The sequence below is a fragment of the Podarcis vaucheri genome (assembly GCF_965113315.1).
Source record: "Podarcis vaucheri genome assembly, chromosome: 2".
In the NCBI taxonomy this organism is placed as follows: Eukaryota; Metazoa; Chordata; class Lepidosauria; order Squamata; family Lacertidae; genus Podarcis; species Podarcis vaucheri.
The window spans coordinates 6,462,667-6,487,335 of NC_138760.1; the positions used below are offsets into that span (position 1 = coordinate 6,462,667).

The 24,669-nt window shown below is 43.7% G+C and overlaps 1 protein-coding gene and 1 long non-coding RNA gene across 2 annotated transcripts; one reads left to right on the top strand and one right to left on the bottom strand.

Moving 5' to 3' along the window:
* Positions 1-7,315: 7,315 nt before the first annotated feature.
* On the bottom strand, positions 7,316-23,560 carry PTGES3 (prostaglandin E synthase 3). Its single transcript, XM_082206544.1, has 8 exons — positions 23,337-23,560; positions 14,462-14,575; positions 14,284-14,353; positions 12,512-12,610; positions 11,600-11,689; positions 11,368-11,430; positions 10,024-10,048; positions 7,316-8,509 (listed from the first exon to the last, which is right to left on the bottom strand). Coding segments are annotated over exons 1-8 (483 nt in total). The 5' UTR covers positions 23,339-23,560; the 3' UTR covers positions 7,316-8,489.
* LOC309523045 lies at positions 14,582-19,077 on the top strand. The gene is made up of 2 exons (XR_014215205.1): positions 14,582-16,438; positions 16,533-19,077. It is a non-coding gene; the product is annotated as an uncharacterized lncRNA (long non-coding RNA).
* Positions 23,561-24,669: the final 1,109 nt, after the last annotated feature.

Here is a 24,669-nt window from a genome sequence, read left to right on the forward strand (position 1 = left end):
AGACGGTCATTTGTGACAGGTGACAATCTCCTTTTATGACGATCACATTGGTAACACTGTTATCAGAACATTTGTCCTCAATAATCTTATCAGCTGAAGCAACTAATATGACCATCATCACCCACAAAAGCTTATACCAAGAACAAACTTAGATGGTCTCTAAGGTGCTACTGTACATTTTTTTAATTTTTTAATATATATTTCGATTACAATTAACTGTTATTGGTACGAGCGCTTTTTTACGAAAGCCGTGGACCAATAATGTGGAGCTCAGTTCCCAAACTTGGAAGTCCTGCCGATTGTTGAAGGGCGGTGGTTCTCAAAGGCTGTGGCAAAAGGAGAGGATGGCAAGTGTAGTGGGAAGATTCAATGACAATCAAATAAATATCCAAACTATATTTAGGAATGATTCGTGTCCTTATGTACCTACATTGTTTTATACTTTCTGGGTGCCTCATGGTCATATTATAAAATAGCTGTGTTCTGTGTTCTAAATTAAGCACTGCTAGGAGTCCCCCCCCCCCCCGCAATATATTTCTTATCATTAAAAAAATCAGTGTGGCCCAGAGAAAAAGTTTGAGAACTATTGGCTTTCACTTTCTACATCCAGATGCAGAAGGCACCATGCTGGTTCAGCATTGGAAGTAAAGCAACAACAATTGGCAATAAGTTAGCTGAAACAATGGAGGGTAGTAGGAAGACAATTCTTCCTTCACAGATTTCTTCTCCAAAGTAATGACTTGCGTAGATTGTGTCATCAGGCCTTGGCAGGGCTTAGGTGAGTGTTTTGCATTACCTTGAGTCATGCAAATGACTACACTGTCTGCCATGAAAACCAAGGGACAAGTTATCATGGTCAGATGTTTTGTTGGAGAGGTAACAAACACTTTGAGGTAAGAGTAGCCGGCATATGTCTTGGAGTTAAAAGGTAGGCTTGTTGAAGTGTGGATTACAAAAATAGCTACTCTATCTAATTAGTTGCCAGTCCACACACACACACACACACACACACACACACACACACAATATATCTCTGTGCTTTGCTCCCCAACCAGTATATTTTCATTTGTGAAAGCCTATCGTCGCAGTCTCTGCTCAGAATGATCTATTATCTAGCAGAGTTCCAGATATCTGGAAGATTTCACTAAAATGGCTAGGTGTTAAGAGTTTGCAGGAGATACCAAAGCTTTTGGAGCACCATGGGTTGCATACAATGCTAGTCCTGCTCAGAGTAGGTCCATTAAAATTAATGGACCCAATTTTTTGTTTTAAATTTTGCATATTATTCTATTCCTGTTAAATGCTTTGAGACCTACATGGTGAAAAAGCAGGAAATTTTAAAATGTTAGTCATTTCTATTAATTCCAATGAGTCTACTTTGAGTAGGACTAGTCACGGTGTTCCGTTGTGCCAGCAGTTTAGTCCTGCTGGCCACATGACCCGGAAAGCTGTCTGTGGACAAACGCCGTCTCCCTCGGCCTGAAAAACGAAATGAGCGCCGCAACCCCATAGCCACCTTTGACTGGACTTAACCATCCAGGGGTCCTTTACCTTTTACGTTACGCTGTCCCATCATTACAGGTGACTTACACACGAGGTCCTCAGAGCCAAGCTTTTAAAAAGAATTTTAATCTATTTGCCACTTCTGTTGTCTATCTGCCCCTAAAGGGGACAAACATCCAGAGTTTGACTATACTGTGTGAAGTATTTTCTGATTTTTTTTGGTCTCCTGAATCTTGCAACATTCAGCTTCATTGGATGCCTCGAGTTCTAGTGTTCTGAGAGGGAGAAGAACCTCTTTTGACCCATTTTAGACCCTTCTATCATGTCTCCTCTTACTCGCCTTTTCTCTAAACTGATAATGTTGCAACCTTTCCTTGGAGGGATTTGCTTTATCCTTTTGGCTGCCTTTTTCCAGCTCTACATCGTTTTTGAGGTGAGGAGTCTACAGTGACTGCACTTGGAATACATCAGAGATCCATATAATGGCATTATGATATTGGCAGTTTTATTTTCGGTTCTTTTCCTAGTGGTTTCTAGCATGGAATTTACATTTTCGCAGCAGCCGCACACTGGGTCAACATCTTCATTTAACTATGCACTACGAACCCATTCCTGGTCAGTCACCACCACTTCAGACTCGTGAGCATGTATGCAAATTGAATTGTTTGGCCCCACTATGCATCGCTTTACCCAATTTTGTACGTCCATCCATTGGGAGAACTGTCCATTTATTCCCATTCTCGTTTCTTAGCCAGTTACCAATCCTCTTATTCCATGACCAGTAAGCTTACTCGGTGGTCTTTGTTTAGGTGCTATGTCAAAAGTGCCTCTGTACACCACTCACCTAATACTGAAAGCAAGAGAGCAGGAAAGTGTTCTCTAGCCTAGTCTTCCACCTGCCATTCTAGCTTTCTATGCAGAGGTGCATGTGTATAAGATTTTAACAATGGGAGCCTCCACCTGCAATCTGAAAAAGTAGTGGCCAGATATGTCAGCAAAGCTACGCCCTACATCTAAGCAAAATCAGAAAGACTTCACAAATACCGTATTTAATAAATAAAGATGTGGGGGGATATTGTTCTTGTAGTATGTATTACTGTGCTTTCATATTGTAAACCGCCATGTAATTGCTGGATGAAAGGTGGTACAGAAATTTAATTAATAAAATAATAGTGCAGTTAGAAAATCATAGCCATGTCACTTCTCCCAATTCATGCTGCTGCTGCTACACTACTGGGAATTAAGACATGGTTTGGCTTAGCGTTTGGGACGCGGGTGGCGCTGTGGGTAAAAGCCTCAGCGCCTAGGGCTTGCCAATTGAAAGGTCGTCGGTTCGAATCCCCGCGGCGGGGTGAGCTCCCGTTGCTCGGTCCCAGCGCCTGCCAACCTAGCAGTTCGAAAGCACGTCGAAGTGCAAGTAGATAAATAGGGACAGCTTACCAGCGGGAAGGTAAACGGCGTTTCCGTGTGCTGCGCTGGCTTGCCAGATGCAGCTTCGTCACGCTGGCCACGTGACCTGGAAGTGTCTCCGGACACCGCTGGCCCCCGGCCTCTTGAGTGAGATGGGCGCACAACCCTAGAGTCTGGCAAGACTGGCCTGTACCGGCAGGGGTACCTTTACCTTTGGCTTAGCGTTACATGTAATCAAACACAGGGTCACAACTTGCCTCACTCTCCATGAACTATAACCAAGGGTTTGTTATTGGCTTATCACTTGGGATTTGTTGGGGAAAGAGAAACTTCAAGCCTGGTTTCATACATATTGCTCGGCCAAGCCATGGGTTAGCTCCTGGCAGCACAGCAGGAGAGGAATGAAGCAGGCATGATTTGTCAGCTGTACCCCAGCCCACTTGCTCCTTCCTGCTTAGCCAGTTTGGGTTGCTATTATCTCTAAATAAGACATCTATCTCGTAGCCAAATTCTTGAGTCTGCATTAAAACCAGTTCATGCTCTCTCTTGTATGCCAAAGTGCTCTCTGTTGGGATAGTAAAAAGTATTTTAATTTTTGCAGCTTTAACCATCTGTCCACTGCCTGCTGTAGTGTTGATTAAGTTGCTATCTACCCCAAAACGGAGTATTAGCTACTAGGGATGATAAATTCAAAGCGCTTTCTCTCAGCATACACCAATGTTCTCTTACGACTACAGAACGGCTTAAAGATGCAATATTTCACCATACAACAGGATCAGAATATACCTTTCATTTTAAAAAATCTGAAATCGCAAATTACACAGGTCTAATTGTTTTGTATATTTTGATGATTCTGCTTCCAATATCAGGTTTTACAATATGAAGTGCTCCACCTAATAAGTAGAAGAAAAACTGAAGAATTAAAAAAACAAAAACCTCCGCTTTACTACCCCACACAGTAATTAACACTATAAAGGTAAAGGTAAAGGTACCCCTGCCCGAACGGGCCAGTCTTGACAGACTCTGGGGTTTGTGCGCCCATGTCACTCAAGAGGCCAGGGGCCAGCGCTGTTCGGAGACACTTCCGGGTCACGTGGCCAGCGTGACAAAGCTGCATCTGGCGAGCCAGCGCAGCACACGGAACGCCGTTTACCTTCCCACTGGTAAGCGGTACCTATTTATCTACTTGCACCCGGGGGTGCTTTCGAACTGCTAGGTTGGCAGGCGCTGGGACCGAGCAGCGGGAGCGCACCCCGCCGCGGGGATTCGAACCGCCGACCTTTCGATTGGCAAGCCCTAGGCGCTGAGGCTTTTACCCACAGCGCCACCCGCGTTCCATAATTAACACTATAGGTGTGCATGAAAGCACTTTAGAAGATTTATTGGTACAGGTAGGTGGAATTTTCACGGAGTCACAGCTTGTGAGATAAAGGTTAACTCTCCCCTCACTGTGCCTCCCCACTACAAGTCGCCATCTCCCTCATCCTACATATAGCAATTAGGCTTTTAAAAATGTTTGCATTGGCTTGCACATGTCTTGTCATGTAGGGTGGAGCTAGGACGACAAGCAGCAGAAGACAAGGTAGAATGGAATGGATGGGTATGTGTATGTATGAACCGCCACCCTGGTCAACTAGCATGATGCTCTGGGAAGATTCCCCAGAAGGCAATGCAGCCTGAATCTGAAAAAGGTTCCCAAACCATGCCTCACATCAAGCAAATATTCCCAGAGTGCTAAATGTGTTTTGCCAGATCCAATTCCTTGGTTGCAGAACACAATGCAGTCTTGTGCATAGTTCAGTAGCAGAATTCACTTTCTAAGATAAAGGGCTTTTAATGGGTTCATAACATATGGAAGTTAAGTCTATTTGCAATAATCAGCCAGAAAAATACAGTTCCAATGTTCAAACAGCATTATTTTGATTAACAGATGCTAGGAAGCACCAGGTGATGCCCTAGCTGCGAAGCTCTTTCAAGATTATAAGCTGCACCCAGACTCAATATGCTTGCGTTCTTAACTTCAGACACTTAAAAAGGGCTGCGCCAGCAACCACCAACCTTTTGGGCAAAAACGCTACATATCAAGTTTGAAGTATGGGAAAATACACACCAACTCTGATGTAGACTATTAGACATATGCAGATCCAATCCCACCAAGAGTCCTGGTATGGTTTGCCTTTCACCAATTGGGAGCCAGTTACAAAATGGCTGCTGCATGGGAGGGGCAAGGCATAATACAAAATTAAGAGAACAGCCATGGTGAAGATTTTCCCACAATTTCCATACTAGAAATGGCTTAATGTGTGGAATTTGTCTTAAGGTACAAGAACCCTGTTTTTCCCAAATGCCAACCCTAAACCAAAGCCTATATTGCTATCCTGGACCTACTTACTTGGGAGTAAGTCTCTTTAAACACCAGTATTTAATTCTGTGTAGATATTGTAAAGTAAAGGTAAAGGGACCCCTGACAATTAGGTCCAGTCGTGGCTGACTCGGGGGTTGTGGCGCTCATCTCGCTTTATTGGCCTGCATATTGCTTCTGGGTCATGTGGCCAGCATGACTAAGCCGCTTCTGGCGAACCAGAGCAGTGCACAGAAACGGCGTTTACCTTCCCGCCGGAGTGGTACCTATTTATCTACTTGCACTTTGACGTGCTTTCGAACTGCTAGGTTGGCAAGAGCAGGGACCGAGCAACGGGAGCTCACCCCGTCCCGAGGATTCGAACCGCCGACCTTCTGATTGGCAAGTCCTAGGCTCTGCGGTTTAACCCACAGCGCCACCCACGTCCCTTAGTAGTAGATATTGTACTGTAAGTTAAATATACACTGAATTCTTAATGAGTGTCTGATCTTTTGGCTCCTGCACAGACTATAAGCCAAATCTTATAATCATAGAATTGTAGAGTTGGAGGGGACCCCAAGAGGCATTTAGTCCAGCTCCCTGCAAACCAGGAATATTTTGCACAATATGAGGCTCAAATCCATGATGAGATTAAGAGTCTCATGTTCTACCAACTGAGCATTGGCGTTTAGGGGACAAATATCTACCCACACTTATCGCGTAGTAGTATTTGCAGAAAATAACTTCTAGAGAATACCTGATCTGAGATGAACCCACCACAGGAAAGATGCATCCTGGTTTATATGGGAAAAAGGGAAACTAGAGATTCCAAGGACTAGAAAATAAGAAAGAAGCAGGATTGATTGGTATCTACTTATTGTGGCTCTAACACTGATAGGCAGAAGCAACCAAGATGGTTCATTTCACAAAACTGATTAGGTTATCTGTACGGTTTGCTTCACCACTTACATTCTAGAGACTTTTTTTCTTAAAGAAAGCTCAGTCTGCCCCCCCCATCCAGCTGCCAGTGAAGGCCTTCACAGCAACCATGGCACTTGCCCAAGTTGGCAGCCCCTTGGGGTTTAGAATCACAGAAAAGTACATTAAATTTTAAATTTCTTCTGGCCTTTCCTTAACACACTCCTTAGGCACTCACTTCTTTACATCCCTATCTGTCCCAGCCCTCCCTCCTCTCGTCTTGTTTTTTTGTCTACCCTGCTTGCCCACAAATATTCTCTACTAGGCTTTCAGTCTTCCAGCAACTGACTTCAGTGGAGGCACATCAGATGCAACGTGGTCATACAGCACAGATGTTTGCAACAAATAGCATAATAAGCCAACACCAACTGAATCACATGCTTCTGAATTTAAGAAAGAATTCAGATGTACTGATATATTCTCTCTGCTCCATTCCCACATTTGAGGGACTTATTTTTGGTTTAAAACTTACCTCTGGCAAGGGACTCAGCAAGGTTGGCTTCTTGGAGCTCACTCTGCCCTGGGGCTGCAGACAAGGACATTCTGGACAAGGTGATGACCAGCTATCTTCAGGGCATAAACTACATTTCACTAACAAGTGATTCCCCCCCCCCCCATGCTTGTTTGCATCTCAGATCAATAGTCTCTTAACAGCCTTTTGTTTAAGACTTAACTTAGATGTTTATAGTTTCAGAGCAGCTGCTAAGTTGGAAACCAGTGGCAAGCCTAAGTTCATGTTATGTCTATCTGATACTATTAAAGGGAAAAGTCTGGTTGAGAAGACAGCACTTCTATGAAATGCAAATAATTTAATCCCCCAAATTCCTTAATTCAACACCTTCCTAAAAACGCAAGCTCACTGAGGACCCTCGATGCAACAGTCAAAAAAGGTGTGGAACTGTGTGCATTTGGAGTGAATGTTAAGAGTTGGGGGAACTGAAGTGTACATGGAAAAAATGCTTCTTTGGTATTAACAGCCTATATCAAACTCCAAGTGTCCCACCTCAGTCACACATATTTAGCTTGAGAACCCTTTTTAAAAAAGTATTGCAGAAAACAAGTGTCAAATGCAGAAGCTCACCGTTTTTAAAGGAGGACAAACTTGCTTTTATTTTAGTCAAATCACAACATTTTTTTTTAAACTGTCAGTGTACCCACAACTTACAGATCCTTTTTTTTTTTTAAAGACTTGCCTGGGAATATTACAATTTTCCTCCTTCAAACAGATGAAATAGTCCCACACTTTTATTCCAACTAGAAATTAAGTATTCCATTCCAACAAATAGTAAGAATACATGAAGTTACAGCCAGCCAGACAGTTGACAGCCATGGAGTCTTCAACAGTTTATTAGAAATAATGTAGACATTAAAAAATCCCCACTGCTTTGAACACAAATTGAGGTTTTTAGGCTTATCATAAACTGGTCAAAAAAAAAAAAAAAAAAAAACCCCAAAAGAAGATCCAATAGTGTATTAACATTTTGTCACTCGCTTTCATACCAACAGTGCAAATACAATTTGGTCTAAATGTACAGATTGACAAGCAACAACGTACAGGCTCTAACCCCTCCATATTGAGATGTAAGAGCTTTGAGGATCAAACAACCAAATGTACAGGCTTCACCCATTTTAAGTTTTAAAGGGACTGCTAGTTTTAGCTAGGATATCTTGAACACTAACTAGTGATTAAATACAACAAAGTGAAGAGCATTAAACATTAGTGGAACATACCCTGAAGACACCCCAAGAGGTACAGCATGTTACCAGTTTAAATTTTGAAAGCCAATTAAAACATTGCTTCAGCCAGTTCTGTTCCAGGCATAAAATCTGAAACATTCTAAGTTACCTGCTGTCCACAATGTGAGGGGGAAAGTACATGTTTACCACTTCATGTAAATTGAGAGTTTTCCCATTGTTATATTTGATGACGAGGCAAAGAGGCGTTGTAAACCCTTTTATTGCAACTGTTTCTCTCTCGATTGCCTATACCTCAATTGTTTGTGTGTGGCTTTTTTTGTTTTGTTTTTGGAAGTCTGGAAAACCTTTCATGCATAACATTATTGCCTCACGTAGCTTAAGACTGCCCTGAACAATGGTACGCACCAATCATCAATGAAGCTGCTTAAAACAGGTTGAAGATGAGTTAAAAGGATGCATTTTCTGCCTTTAGAGCTATCAACTCAGGAATTCTTATCTCAATTATGAAATGTTGTGATGAAGTTCTTTCCCTAAACCCCCAAAAGATAGCAGGTTCCCTTTACTCCAGGTCTGGCATTTCTGAAATAAAACAAAACAAACATTGAATACTGTATGGCAACAGCACTAGAATTAAGGCACTGAAACAGCTTTCACCAACATCTGGTGCCTTCTACATGTTTTGGGCTACAGGCTCTCATCACCATAGTCAGTGATGAGTTGTAGTCCTAAACACTGAGAGGATACCAGCTGAGGAAGTCTGCACTAAGTTACTGTTAGCTTTAACAATTTTGAAGAACAGTCCCACCTCCAAAGATGTGAATAATATGCCCCACTTGAGTTACTGTGACAAAAAGACATCAATACCCACAGAGCCATGTACCCAATGCTACTATTACTGGTAAGTATGTCCAGCAGTACACAGCCTCTCCCCTGAGCACACAGATGTCTGGGTAAGCTAACCAAAGCCTCTCCTACTGTTTACACATTTTCTCTATCACAGTGGAAATGAAAAATGTGTATTCCCTACCTGCCAGATTTGGGGTGGGGGTGGGGGAGTGTGTTGTTGTGAACCCAAGCAGAGGCCATCTAAACAGCCAGGTTAATGCTTACAAAGTCCATGAGTGGTGTTACAAACCATTATTCTGGCCAATTCTGAAAGAATACTCTCTTATGCCTCTTAACACCAAATTATTCTAGGTAGCTGCAACTCGCAGCACCTTGAGAGTATAGTGTATATGAAAAATCCATAATGGTTGTAATCATGGGGAAGAATGAAGTGGAGATTGTGCATTCACAGAAGCATGCCTCAAAAGGACTGCAGTGGTAAACTTGAACATGTTTACAATTTCTCTTCCATCTTGATGCTGGAGATCTGGGAGCAAGTTAACATCTTGGCTTTAAGTCCTGGAAGACCTGCTCCCAGGTCTTTTTCCATCTGGCTTGGGAGGGTGAGGCCCTGATTGATTGCGGCTACAAAAGCTGAGGCTGCTGAACAGACTCTTGGGCTGCGGTATTTTAAGGGGGGGGGTTATTGGTCTTTCGTTTTAGATTTTGTTGTTTTAGATTTTGTTGTGCTTAATTTATTGGTTTCGACTACTTTTAAGTTGTAGTTAAGTATTTTCTTCATTTTGTAAGCCAGCTTGAGCATGGTCTGAATGGCAGAAAGGTGGCATACAAATAAAATTATGTAGGTACTTCTCCTGTGTGCCCAGTCACGCATGAGTTACAAGAATGCAGCAGAAAGCCCTTCAATTACTAATACATGACCAGCTCCACTCTAGAAACAAGAGTGTAGGTAGAATAGTTCAACCTATGCCCTGCCATCAACAAGAGCTTTTCCACCCCACCCTCTTTTGATGCAAGTGCAAAGCAAGTTTTTCCCAGGGTAAAGTCACCTTGAGGGAGAATATTCTTCCAGTCTCCACCACCCAAGTAGCATAGCAGGATAGTAGGCCCGTGGCAATCTTTGTCAGGCAAATGTTAATGAGGTATGGGAGGCACAACTTAGTAAATATTCATGAGAAGTGCCAAGAGTTTTGTCTAACTCTTTTGGATGTATATGGGAAGTAAACACAGAACAATAGTCAACTTACTTTCATCATCGCTGTCTGGTGAATCCTAGGACAGAAGCACAGAAGATTAGCAATTAAAGCCAGCTACAAAAGTAAGCCAAAGCACAATATTTGCAAAATTACTTTGCGGACCTCTACAGGCAAGTATCTACCGTATTTTTCGCTCCATAGGACACACCGACCCATAGGACACACCAAGTTTTTTTTTGGGGGGGGGAATAAATAAATTAAAAAAATTATTCCCCCCCCAGGCGCTTGTGGGGCAGGCAGCGGGGAGAAGCGCTCTTCTCCCCGCCGCCCGCCTTCAGATCAGGTCCGGGGACGGCGGGAAGACGCGCTGCGCCTCCCAGCTGTCCCCGGAGCTTGCGGGGCTGGCGGCGGGGTCTCCCCGCCATCAGCCTCCAAACCACTTCGGGAGACAGCGGGATGGCGGCGTTCCACCTCCCCCGTCCCCCGACCTTGTGGGGCTGGCGCTGGGGCTCTCCTGAAGCCTGGAGAGCGAGAGGGGTCGACCCCTCTCGCTCTCCAGGCTTCAGCGAGAGCCTGCATTCGCCCCATAGGACTGGGTGGCTCGCCCCACCCCTGAGTGTGCCGCCCCAGGCACTCAAGTGGCTTCCTCCGTCGCTGATGCTGAGAACAAGGGTTAGATATATTTTGATATGGAGTTAAGCCTACTTTATACATTAGCACCAAGAAAATTTGGACTCAATGTTTATATGCAACTGTGCATATCACATTTTAGATGCAGATAAGTCTCCTCCCAAATGAGTGTATTAAGTAGAGTTTGGATACAGGAATAAACTCTCAAGTAAGGATGGGCGATATCTGTTTTTCAACACTGCAACGTATTACCAGCTAAAGACCACAATATACTGATATTATCACAATGTCTGAAATAAGGATGGAGCTATGTTGAGGCATTGGCTGGCTTCACGGTTTCCCCCATCATGATTTTTGCATAGCGTGTGCAAGCATGTGCACACATGCACACACAATTCACCAGTTCAAAAATTATGGAACAGATATCACAATATGGACTTTTAAACCTGTTTTGGACAATATATTGGTATACTGCCCAGTTCTATTCTCAAGTTTCAAAAAAAGGGCAGTATTTGTGCAAAACATGACCTACCCAAATTTGCTCTGGAGGTTTGTGGGACACCCCTTCCCCGGGCAGATTTAGGAAGCTGTGGATAAGGGAAGTTCTGGTGTGCGGCAGAAAGTCCTTCCAATAGCAGAAGCACATCAATGAATACTACCCAGAGTTTCCAAACAGTGACACTATACAAATGTCAATATACATCAAGTATTGACATCAGCCTCAAGCAGGAGACTAAAAGTTCCAATCACAGGGAAGCTACTCACATCGTCTGCTCCATCTACTTCTGGCAAATCTACATCTTCATCACCACCCATGTTGTTCATCATCTAAATGACGCAAGGGAGTATTAAGTAAAGTCGTGTTTTTTGTTTTGATCAAGCAAGTAAAAATAGTATATATGAAAAGGAGCCAAAATAACTATCAAAACTTCAGTGAGATCAAGATCAATGCCCAATAATTTAAGCTATGTCATCAACTGCAGAATGTTCTGCTTACTTCAGAAAAGCGATCAAAATTGGACAAATCTTCATCAGAATCATCTTCCCAGTCTTTCCAGTTGTTAAAGTCCACACTGAGCCAATTGAGCTGTGGATATAGAAATAAGGTCACAGGCAAGTTAGGCAAATAGGGATGGGATGGAGCCTATAGGAGCTGTAAGAGCCCTCAATTGAAGTAACACATTTCTTCTGACTTTTGTTCTACCCAACGAGTATTTTAATTCATTAGGAAAAATTACTTAACTTTGTTCTACAAGTTCTACTTGCAGGGGTTATATTTTATATTATGTATTTTGTGCTTTTATATTGTGATTTTATGTTGTGAAGCAGCCCGAGACTTGCGGGTATAGGGTGGTATACAAATTTAATGAATTAATAATAAGTCTAATGGTTTCAAAATGTGACTCCTGGATGAGGATTACAAAAAAAATCAAGATAATTTGACTTGCAAATCATAATTTTAGTTATTTGTTTATGGGCTAGGCTTTCAGACTCTAGAACAGGGCACAAAGTTTCTGGGGCATTACACACAGGAACTGGGCAATCTCTCAGCAGAGTATCTTCACCAATCCCAAATAAATCTCACTTCATTCTAACCTGATCTGAGGAACAGCAGCCAGGTGGTCTGCTACTATACTTTGAATGTTTCTGTGTACATGAGAGAGAGATATTCAGAGATAACCTATTCTTCCTTGTCTAATGTAAAATAAATGCCGCAAAACCACAGAACTTATACAAAGCAGGTCTTAGTGTGCATTGTAACTGCCTGTGAGAATCTCTGTATGTTCAAATGGAGAATGAATAGTCCTAGGTTGGAGCCCTCAGAAAGTACATGTAGAACAGGGACACATTAAAAAACTTGAGATACACCAATATAGAGGTTAGAGTGCTGTCATGAATAAAGATTTACCTTTGCCCTCTCTTTCGTTAATCGTGGCCATGACTGGCCAGATTCTCCTTTTCGTAAACAACATAAGACAGACCTGTCTGTTCTTTTATGCTTGGATTCCTGAAAAGAAAAGAAGTTCCTTTAACATAGTAAGCATGTGCCTGATTCTTACACAAGGCTACAGATGAGGGCTCACACAACTGTGTGCCTTTATATTAAGAAAACACTCAAAAAGCTGCATTAGCCTTCTTGCTGACATCTCAGCTTTCTTGGTACACTGAATATTTTGGGAAGCTATAGAAATGGTACAACTGAGAAACAGGTTCATCATAATGTTTATGAGAACTAGACCTCACTGGCATGAGGGAGCCTGCAGTTACTACAGTGGCAATTTGTCTTCTACTTGCATTTTGACTACTAACACGTGTCAGTAGTCAAAATGGTTGGAGTTAACCACCCCACATTTGTCAAGCACCCCTACCCTCAACGATCAAAGCATAATATCAAATATCAAATGGTCATAAAATCTCAAGTACTGTGTAAGCTTTGCCATCATGCTTCCACTGCTGTTTCCTCCAAATGTAATTAGGCAAAGCAGGCAGAGGGAAGACTCTGAGCCATGTGTAATGATGCAATTAAATGCCTTGAAGACTGAGAGCAACAGAAGCTGAGCAGCAGTGGACAGAAACAGGGCTTCATGCTCTACTCCCTAATGGTAGTTACCAATTCTTTTTGAGAACTTAGTAACACATACATACATAATCAAAGAATTAGAGGAATCAATAATAACTTAATTAAGTTGGTAATTTGTCTACTAGGTGCAACACAATCAAACATTACATCACCTTTAGCTTTCCCAGGAGGCTACATGCTTTTACAGGATTCAGTACAATCAGTGTTAAAAACTGAGATATGAAAGCTAGGAGGCACCTTAAACTTATGTTACGGGCGCAACAATGGAATGTCTAGGCACACTTTTTTATAAGAAAAATACAAAGCTGAGAATGAATGAGCTGCAGCTAAAATATTATGTTCATTTTTCACATCGTCTAGTCCTTCCCCTGGGGGGGACGCGGGTGGCGCTGTGGGCTAAAGCCTCAGCGCCTAGGGCTTGCCGATCGAAAGGTCGGCGGTTCGAATCCCCGCGGCGGGGTGCGCTCCCGCTGCTCGATCCCAGCGCCTGCCAACCTAGCAGTTCAAAAGCACCCCCGGGTGCAAGTAGATAAATAGGTACCGCTTACCAGCGGGAAGGTAAACGGCGTTCCGTGTGCGGCTCTGGCTCGCCAGAGCAGCGTTGTCACGCTGGCCACGTGACCCGGAAGTGTCTCCGGACAGCGCTGGCCCCCGGCCAATAAATGTGAGATGGGCGCACAAACCCCAGAGTCTGGCAAGACTGGCCCGTTTGGGCAGGGGTACCTTTACCTTTACCTTAGTCCTTCCCCTGTCTATCCCCCCCCCCCCCCCGGCCAAGAGGGTTTCTTCTCCAGTCTTCAGATAATATCTGGAAGTGGGGAGGCAGAAAAAGGCCCACCTTTCCTTCTACTCTGCAGTTTTAATCAGAAACTGCTCGCCTTAATGAAATCCCATCACAAAATGTGCCTAGAACATGGGAGTTTCAAACACTGAGTACAATCTTTCAACTCTTTCATTGTAATCAAACTGCACACTAAACGGAAGCAAGAATCACCACACCTCTTTACAGGTTATACTTATAGGCATACTAACAAAGTGAAGTCCTATGGTTTTTTACACCCTAAAATTAAGCATGCCATAGATAAATGAAAGCAACTTACATTTGGATCAATTGAATTATAAAGATCAATTTCATTTAAATGCTTGAAGTTATCGTTTCCTCCAAGACAACTGTAGGTAAATGAGAAACAAATATTAACACTGTCTCGAGAACAGGATCCAGTTGAAACACATGCATGTGATCTCTGTTCATGGTCAACTTTTGGGTGTTTTGCTTACCTGAACGAAAGTTTGGATTTCTCAAAATTTACATTAACATCTTTACTGTCTTCAACACAAAATTCAATAAAGACGTAGTCCCTTCGGTCATACCACTTCGCAGAAGCAGGCTGCCTAGAAAGGTAATTGGAGTATTAGATAAAAAATGTACACAGCAAACAACTTGACATAAAGCAACAAATGACTCTAATGAGTATGATGCTTGTGTTACACTAGCAGCTTTTCCTAGCAGCTTCTCTTTTTTTGCTACAAGTTTCGCTATCTACAGCAAAGCAAGACTGCAACAGTATTCAAAGAACTTGAAGAATCCTGGGCGCCCAGCCAAGCACCTACTTGTCTTATGCAGGTATCTATCCAGAGCCCGCCCCTCCCACAATGAGATTAAGTCTCACTGAGCCTAATGGGACTTACTTCTGATTAGATATGAACAGGTTTTCACTGCAAGCAAGGTGTTTGACTTGAAACACAGAAACTTGATAGGAACATGTGTTTTGTTGGTAGCTTTAATTTCAACAGGTCTTCCAGTATGTCAGGAAGCTAAGCAATATGCACATCATTTTAAATTCTAGTCTAGTGCTAAGGTGTTGCTGCACAATGACACATGTGAAGGCAACAGCACCATAAATATGGTGCTCATTGTCTTTATGAAATCCTCAGAAAGAGGGAAGCAGATTCACAAGTAGTGCATTGAAATAAGAAAAGTTAATGTTTAAACAGAAAAGCTCAAATGAACTATCCCTCCAGCAGCAAAGAATGTTACCAAAAAACAAAACCCAAACGTTTCAGAAGAAGCTCTGTCACAGACAAGTCAATATAATCCTTTGGTGTTCTAACTTGAGAAATATTCTATCAGTTTTGAATTTCTGAATAAGAACCAAAGGAGGAAATACTGATCAACTAAAACATGAGCTGATTACACCATTAAATTGCAGAAATAAAGAATGCTTGTTTGAAAACCAGTAGCACTGTGATCTACACAGTCAGCAGCAAGCCACTGACATGTTCATAATCCAGTTTCTCAGAAAAGGCAATGCATTATGGCACCACTCCATTTTCAGTCAAGAATTTGCATTGAAGCTGTCAACACCAAAGAAGAATTCTTGAATTTCCTAGTTTAATGCCAACACCTGTGCCACACCTGACTGCATTTCCCCCCTGCACTAGGTAGATGGTGGCCATGATGATACAATACAAAGACAGAAGACTTCTGCACTGTCCTCATATGGGCTTCTCCCCACCCATAGTTTAGGTTTAGGTCCCCCAAATATGGTGAACAAATTAGAATGTGAATATTTTTAGTTATTTCCATCTTGTCAAAAGTGTCGGCCTCATGTGTTTAAGCTGGGCAGCAAAATAAACATAATTCTATCAAGTAAAAAATTGAAATAGAAAAAGAGAATGCATTCAGGAATGTTAGCAGTTTTTACAGCTGGCCTTCAATAATGCATTTTTTTCTCCCACCTTTTCTTCCAAGGAGCTCAGGGTGATGTACCTAGTTCTCCTCTCCCCATGCTATCATCACAACAGGCCTGTGAAGTAGGTTAGGCTGAGAGACAGTGTCTGGCACAAGGGAAGTCAGTGAGCTTCATGGCTGAGTGAGGATTCAAATTCTGGTCTCCCAGGGCATAGCCCAGCCTAACTGTTACACCACACTGACTCATTTCTCCATATAATTTAAAAGTTTACAGGAGAATGTAACCACTTTTATTCATACAAATTATTTTCCAATTGCTGTATCTCTAATACTCGATTTGCATCCCAATTTCTAGGGGCTTTTTGCTATTACCATCCTTATGAAACTAAGCATTGCCAATAAGTTCCAAGTGGACAGGAACCGCCTTTTAAAAGACATGAAAAGGTAAGTATGTCAGATTACTTTGTATCAAGTGGAAAACACCATGTAGCCTCCCCCCTCCCCCTTTGCTGGTCTCTAAACTACAAGATTACATGCCTTTCTCAACCTGTGGGTTCCCAGATGTTGCTGAACTACAACTCCCATCACCCCTAGCTAGCAAGGCCAGAGCTCAGGGATGATGGGGGTTGTAGTCCAACAACATCTGGGGACCCAGAGGTTGAGAACTGCTTCCTGATATTATAAATCTTATTTCAGTTGAATATATTTTAATCCTTGTTAATCTTGTCAGTCATAACTGGAGTTTCCTAATTAAAAAAATACATGCAATGATTAGCCCAATTTATACAAATTTAGGCCTTCATGAGATAATGTTGTTGAGTTTACAGCATGACAGAACTCACACGGAGCCAATAACTGAAAGAACTAGGGTCTCCATGATCAGGCTGGCATTGTCATTCACTTATTGGTAACATTCCTTAAAAAGGCTGCTACAGTAAGGATACCAGCTTTCATAAAAGGCACTTTCTGAAAGAGCTGTTAGACACACGGTTTAATCCAACAATCACTGCTCAAGCAAAATGACATCCACTCATGGACTGGAATTTCTTCTTCCTCTCCTCCCCCATAACCCCACCCCAGTTTGCTCTGTAGGGTTGGTGGGAATCCCCTCAAAACAAATCTGAAGGGCACACAGGGGTACGAGAGGGAGTGGATGTTCTGTTGCATGAGCAGAAGTCATCCCGCTTGTGCCATTACTTCAATGGCTAAAAGCCTGAGAATGGCAAAACCAACTCTCAAAATGCTCATAAGTCTAAGAACCAGGGCACAGTGTAGTACCACATATTTTGAACATCCTAGAATTGGAAGTACAAATATAAAACTTCAAATTTGTAACAGATTAACAAGTTCTGATGAACAGAATGGTGTGTGTTGAGGCCACAGAACAGTCAACTTTTGTTGCCATGGTCTTGATATAAACAAAAGCAAAGCCAGCCTGACAGACTAGCTGCTGCAATCAAACCAGTAAGCTATCCAAAAAGCTACATACCGGTATATGCTTGCACCATTACTTCCTCTTTGAATGGCTTTTCAACACATCTGTGCACTGTACCTAGTCCCAAATGCCCTGATTAAAATACAGTGGTACCTTGGTTTTCGAACTTAATCTGTTCCGAGAGTTTATTCGACTCCTGAAATGGTTCGAAAACCAAGGCACAGCTTCTGATTGGCTGCAGGAGCTTTCCTGCACTCAATTGGAAGCCGAGGAAGCCGCGTCGGATGTTCAGCTTCCGAAAAACATTCGCAAACACACTCATTTCTGAGTTGGTGGCATTCGGAAGCAGGTTTGTTCAGGAGCAAAGCCGTTTGAGTACCGAGGTACCACTGTACAGCTTTTTATTTTACTCTGATGGCCCTCAATAATCTCCCAAGTGTCTCCTATCCAGAACTGCTTATTGCAGTGCGTTCTTAATACAAGGGGGCCTGGAACTTTTAGATGGAAAAGAACACCAGTTCAACTCCACAGCTAATGGGCTCTATTAGCTATTAACCCCATTTTCTAACACATCTGTATTTGGCTATTATTAAAGATACTCAAAGGCATTTTAAAGTACAAACTGGACTCAACATGATTCAGGGGCTTGTGATATCAAAAGGGTGTTATTCGCACAGTATGTTATTTGATTAAATAAGCTTTTGCTCTCTTTTTAGATGCAAGTGTAGTTCTAGTCAACTGCAGGTATTGAGCAGATCTCAGCAGCAGTAGCACTGACGTGCCGTACTGAGCAGTTCTTTGATTCAGACTCAACACCCAGTGCTCTACAAAGCAATGTTTTTGGCTTGTGCCCTCTATGCTTAAAAGGTATGATCTGTTGGCAACATTGAGATCCTGCTTTCAGTTCTTTGTATCTGCTCTAGATTTAGCAAGATCAAACAAAGCCCCAAACTAAGCATGGTTTACAAGAATTTTATATATTTGGTCTGGAACTTTTAAGATAAAACAAACCATAAAATAAATCTTGATTTAGGGTACGTTCACTTTGAGTGCAATTGTAAGTTGCTCTACCCAGAGGGGCTCAGACAAACAACACACTTTAATAAAAACAAATTACAGAAGACAGGGGACAACCTGCAATTAAACCTCAGGTGGGTGGAGAATTGGCTTGCATCCTACTACATTTAAAATATGATTACTACTAAAGCCTTACATATCATGTGCACTCTGAAGTCCCCATATCTCTCCTCATTTACATGCACAGCCGCACATCCCACATAAGTTCCAACTACAACGGAAAGGGCCAAGCTCAATGGTAGAGCACATACCATTTGTGTGCATAGGACCAAGACTCAATTTCTGGCATCTTTAGACAGGGCTAGGAAAGACTCTGCCCAAAATCCTACAACCCCACTGCCAGCCAGTAAAACAATACTGAAATAGATTGATCAGCAGTCTGTCTCAATATAAGGCAGTTTCCTATGTTCTCAATTTCCTCAATCACACAATCATGTACACCAGTGTTTCTCAATAAGATGAGTACTGTGGACCCCGTCTCTACTTGAAAATTTTGTTATCTCTATGGTAGTTTTTGTTATGTGATTGGTGCCACGGACCCCTTGGGTGGGTTACATGGGCACCCTGGGGTCTGCAACCTACCAATGGGGAACCACTAATGTACACCATATCTCAGTTCACACATGCATCACTAAATTTGTACTTAAACTCATAAGACTCCATGCACGCTCCCCCCTCACACAAACACACCTTTGATACCTTGATTGCACATCATATCACAAAACACTGAGTATTATGTAGCCACATTGCAGCTTCATTCCCACCCACTCAACAAAGCCTGTTGTGTATCATTTACTAGGGGTAACAGATACTTACCTGAATGTGCTTCTGTTGCTAAGAGCTGAAGTCTCATCTCAGCCCTTGTTGCATTTAAAACTGCCTGTCCCACTACCTTCTTGTGCTGGGTATTTTCTACCCTTGAAGTTGCTAGGAATATTCATTACTTTCAAGAAGCAAAGGGAAACAACATAGTACTGGTAAATCAGGGTTTCTGGGTGATTTTTTTTTCCTGCTGTAGAAGAGCAGTTCCTTCCCAAGCAACCTCTTGGCAGCTGTTCAGAGTTAGCAAAATGTCAATAATGATGGGCCGAGAGTGTCTATATACTATAGCAAGGATTTCTTATGAGATATAAGACAAGTGTGTTCTCTGCATACACAGACCTGTTCTATCTCTCCCCATTTGGTCCCACTTAGTGGAGGTTGGGCTATCCAATGTCAGCAGTAGAGACAGGTTTTTCCTTCACCACAACCATGGCTCCAAATGTACTGCTTTGGTTTTTTTTACACAATAGTAAATGGCAGTTATTCACTTATACAGTATAGGACAAAGTAAAATGGTTTTGCAGAATGACAGCATTGCAGTGCAGAATACACTCTACTGTTTGAGGGAGAGAAGCAGTTTCCTTCTTCCCCATAGCTTCATTGACCACTGTCAGTTAATTTTGTTCTTTAGAACTTAAAAGCACTCAGACCTGCCCCTTGCTGCCATATGTTCTGAAAATTGGTCATACTACAATGTGATGGAAGTTCCTTTTGTATACACATGTTCTCACTTGCCTTATTTGCCACTCCGTTTCCTTTACACAGAAGAACCATTTCATTTTGCTTTTTAATGTCTATTCTGATTCTACCTGACAGATATTATAATAGATCAAAAGGGGGGGGGGAGGAAGATGCATGTTTCATTCGAACGGAACCATGGGTAACATTTAAACTGAATCAATGTTAGGGAACTAGAGGCCATATTCCTTTCTAGCATTGCATTTCCAGACTGCTTAAGCAGTTATTTGGGGGGTGACTGTTTGTGGACCCATAACCAGTGTATTTAAAGTGACAAATAGATGCATGCCTGCTAAGAGCATCCCATTCTCATACTGTCTCTCAACGTAAGTATTTCTGTCAACACAGCTAATTACTTCATTTGCTTTCAATTAAGGACTCTGGATCCAAGTCCTACATGAACATGTTGGCGATTTCAATCAGCATCAACTATGTAGGAGGTTGACTTACCTTTAGAGGGGCTGTTTAGTAATATAGAGAAAGTGGGAGGAGGAATAACTGCTGCAATTCTATATTACAACTATAGCTTCAGTAAGGTTTAAAAAAAGCCTACTTTTCTGGATGCATAATGACATACTGCTTGACATTGGCTGAACAAGTTTGTCTAAAGACTTGCATGGGCATTCTCTGGCGACAATGACTCAATTCTTACATAAGAGAAGATCATGGTTTGGGCATTTCAATCTGAGCCTCAAGAATGCATATGCCTTCCTAAATGCTTGAATTTCCATCCTTGCTCCCTTGGTTAAACCATTGTTTTCAGGTATATATATATCCTGCAAATGACTGCTTGCAAAAGGCATTATTTGGCGAAATACTGGAACTGAAAACTAGAGTTTGAAGTCGGCTTCCAATTCTGATTTGGAAGCAAAACACAGTTTGCACATTTCAGATTTTGCAACAAACTATTGCTTGGCCAAACTGGGAACATGTTTGGACAGGCCCAAGGTTCTGGCAAAAATTTGTCTATTATTTGTCATTAGCTCTGAATTGAGTCACTGTTAGCAAGGCCATTTCACCAGTCGTTAGAGCCTGTCTTCCTTCTAGACCACTTTAACTTCTTCACTCAGGACAAAATTAGAAGCAATTTGGTCATGGTACCAATAATGAGCACAGGCAAAATGTCTCAGTTCCTTCCTTCCTCCAGATCCACCTTTTGTTGTTGCAAGACTGTTGAGTGGAGTTATAAGTGCACGTGTTTGCATATCAAATAATATTTTATTTCATTAACAGCTTTCAGGCAACATGTTTTACCTGTTTCTTCATCTTTCATTTACAATTCAATTTACCTAGAATAGTGTTTCTCAAACCTTTTGGTTTGGCCCCTCTGCCTTCTGATCTTCACTGTCTGAACTACCCACCACTAAGCATCAATAATCTGGTCTATAGTTGTGTATAGAAAGGTTCGCACAAGGTTTTACAGTACAAGTGTGACTTGCACGGGGGTTACATTCCAGGGATGGCACATATAAGCAAAAACACATACCCAAAACCACCTGGAAAACTCATTGCAAAAGGAACTTTCAACCTCTCTGCCTTGCATGTAATTTGCTGGATTTCAACTGGCTGACTTTTTGTTTCCTGCTTGGCATGGGGTTGGACTCGATGGCCCTTGTGGTCTCTTCCAACTCTATGATTCTATGATTCAACCATGTACAGTTGAAAATGCACAAGTATGCAAGATGCAATCATACTATATTTTGCACACTATACAAGGATCTGTGGGTCAGGAGCACAAATTCAACTAACCCATGGGGCATTACATGAGAAGCACAACAGGACATCTCTGAACCTTCCTAGGTAAGGATGCTAGGAAATCATAATTAAAACAAGGCAGTAGCTCTTCCCAAACCACAATGACAGCAAGTGGAGGCAGCTTTTCTATGCCCAACAGGAGACCACTCTCCATACTGGAACAAAGCTTGTCATTCCAGACCTTTAAAAAATAAAAGATATCCCCAAAGCTGGAGAGCACCTAGCAAGGTCAGTAGTACCCTCCATTTATAGAAAGAGAAGGAAAATAGGCATTAGTAAGCCTGACTGGAAATAACAGGTGTTTATGACTTTGCCCTAACAGAACAGAAATTATTCTTGCTTGAGATGGTTAGGGCACAGTGCATGTGTAAGCCCTCTGTATGCCTCTCAACATCAGATAGCCCTGGAAAAGACATAAGGTCCCAAACTCAGAGGGTTCATAAGTTACTATAAGATAAATAACACTACAAATTATCTTTTTTAAAGCTACAGATGTAGCACATTACTGCCTGCAAAAGCACTTCTTCTGCCTTTTACTCATGTGGCTGTACAATCTCAGCTCTCTCATTTTGCCATGGAACAGTTGCAAACGATTTGCCCACACACTTATCATTTCCACTATTCCTCCGGTGAAACATCTCGCTAGGTATGTTACAGTCCCATTATTTAAGCCAGCTTTACTTCCTTTCCCAAGCCCTGCCTGCCCTCTTCCTATGCTTATTCCCCAGTGAGCCAGGCATCCCCAATGACGGCTATCTTCTTTAGCGTACAGGGTTAAGCGAGTCATATTACAACATTCCAGCCCTAACCACATGCATTATGTCCCAGAGCCCATAACCCACTGCATCCAGCTCTGGGTCTCACATGATGTGCTATTTCTTTCCCTCTCAAATCTTGCTGCCTAACTTTCTTTACGCCCTTGCCTCTCCTAGCCATAGCTGTCAACGTTTCCCTTTTTAAAAAGAGAAATCCCCTTATTCCGAATAGGATTTCCCTTAAAAAAAGGGAAAAGTTGACAGCTATGCTCCTAGCGCTTAAAAAAAGAAGAAGCCACCTCACAGCCCTTCCAAAAATGAAAGTCAACTTCTAGCTCCAACCCCGACCTGAACGAGCATCCATTTTCCTCCCGGCATTGCCTGGCACATGCTTCCGCCCTCTAATTCCGGATGCCGCACAATAACGACCCATTTTCCCACCTTCCCAGCGCCGGGCCCGCCAGGGGACGCCTGGGCAGCGCTTGGTTCCTACAGGGAAACGTGCAGAGTATAAAATGAGCGGCTCTGCCCGGGAAAGGCCGCCCTCGTGACCCTGGGAACCTTCCTGCGCGAAGCGTGGCGGCGAGGCAAGGCGAGCGCACTCTGCACCTGCTCAGGGGCGCTTTCCCCTCAGCTCTTTCTCCGGAAGGGCGCCGAGAGGCGTGGGCTGAGCCCTGGCGCAGGTTAAGCCCCGCGCCTGCTTTCTGGCCCCGCTCCCTCCTTAACTACCATGGGGGGGGGGGAGAGAGAGTGCGGTATTTTCTCCCTTCCCCGGCAGCTCCGTCCCGGCTGATCTGCCTCGATCTGACCCCAATCCCTCCCGACCCTCCTCCGGCCCAGCAACAGATTAGCTCAGCCCGCCCCGCCTCACTCACTCACATGGCGGACGGCGTTGGCGGCGGCGGAGGCAGCGCGTGTCCTCTTCCTCCTCTCCGTCTCTCCGAAGGGCTCGGCCAGAAACCAGCGGCGTCGGGGTGGGAAGACCCTCGGGCGACGGTGAGGAGGCGGCTGTGGCGGCGGCGGCGGCGGCCGGGACTCCTTCTCAGGGCTCAAAGGCTCAGGCCTGCTACCCACAAAGCACTGCGCGCGCGCGCTCTCGCGCTCTCCCTCTCTCTCCCCCCCCCTCACCTCCTCCCGCCGCTCTGCCTCCTCGCTCCCTCTCAGGCAACGGCGCCTTCCAAGCGGGCGGTGACGCAGCAAAATACCCGCCCCCTCCCCTCTTCCCTCCCTTTCCTTACACTACCCTCTCTCTCTCCCTCCCTTCAAAAGCCAGGCGCCGGAACAGCGCATGCGCGCCACTCGCCGCCACCTTTGCCGCCGCTTCGCTGTCCTCAACCGCGCGCGCACCCAAGCCGAGCGGCGCCGGATCGCTGGCTGCTGCGCACGCGCCTACGGCCCTTCTCCCCTACGCGCGTGCGCGTCTCTGCTTTTCGCGCATGTTCTCCCTCGCGAGCGTTATTCTAACTCCTACACGACGACGCATGCGCTCTGCCAGTCTTTCGCGCATGTTCTCGTCCTCTCTAGATTCCCCCCCCGCTGCCAACTGCCCTCACGCGCATGCGCCGAAGGTAAGGGGGGGGGAAAGGACTCGCCTTAGTTACCTCTGTTCCTTCTCCAGGGTTGGCTCTCTTTGGTCAGGCAGCAGCCTTGCGCTCGCTTTCCTGGGGCTAATAAATGCCTCATGGCGTGATTTCATGGAGGTCTTGCGATATCTCGCCCAAACCCAGAAGCTTCTGCAGCGGGGGGGGGGGGCACGGAGGGGCTCCTTGAATTCTGCCACCTGAGGCGGCTACCTCAGTCTGCCTCATGGATGGGCCGGCCCCACCAATCCTGTGCTTGCAGTGGCTAGCAAATGCCTATGGAAAGGCCACATCGCTCTCTCACTAGCAATACTCAGCCTTGGATATGGCGACAGGACAGCCATCATGATTAGTAACCCTTGATAGCTTGATCCTCTGTGATTTTGTCTGAACCCTCATCACAGGTCTTTAGAAATGAGGCTGAGTAAGGCGGGGGTGGAAATCCAGGCTGTTGCATCTAAAGATGACCTCTCCAACATAAGCACCACCCAGTCAAGAACCCTCACCAGGTCTGAACAGATTCATGCACTGATTGAGAAGAAATTTCTCAGCGTGGTCTTTGCTACCAATGAGTTCCATCAGTGTGTTTTTGGCAATGCTACATCAAAGTCCAAGGAAATCAGCCCTCAGTG

What these genes read in the sequence shown, in the direction of transcription:
- PTGES3 (XM_082206544.1), bottom strand. An exon ending in TAACGAAAGAGAGGGCAAAG is followed by an intron (nt 11,690 to 12,511) that starts GTAAATCTTTAT and finishes CTATATCCACAG; the next exon opens with CTCAATTGGCTCAGTGTGGA. An exon ending in AAGTAGATGGAGCAGACGAT is followed by an intron (nt 10,049 to 11,367) that starts GTGAGTAGCTTC and finishes CTTCTGTCCTAG; the next exon opens with GATTCACCAGACAGCGATGA.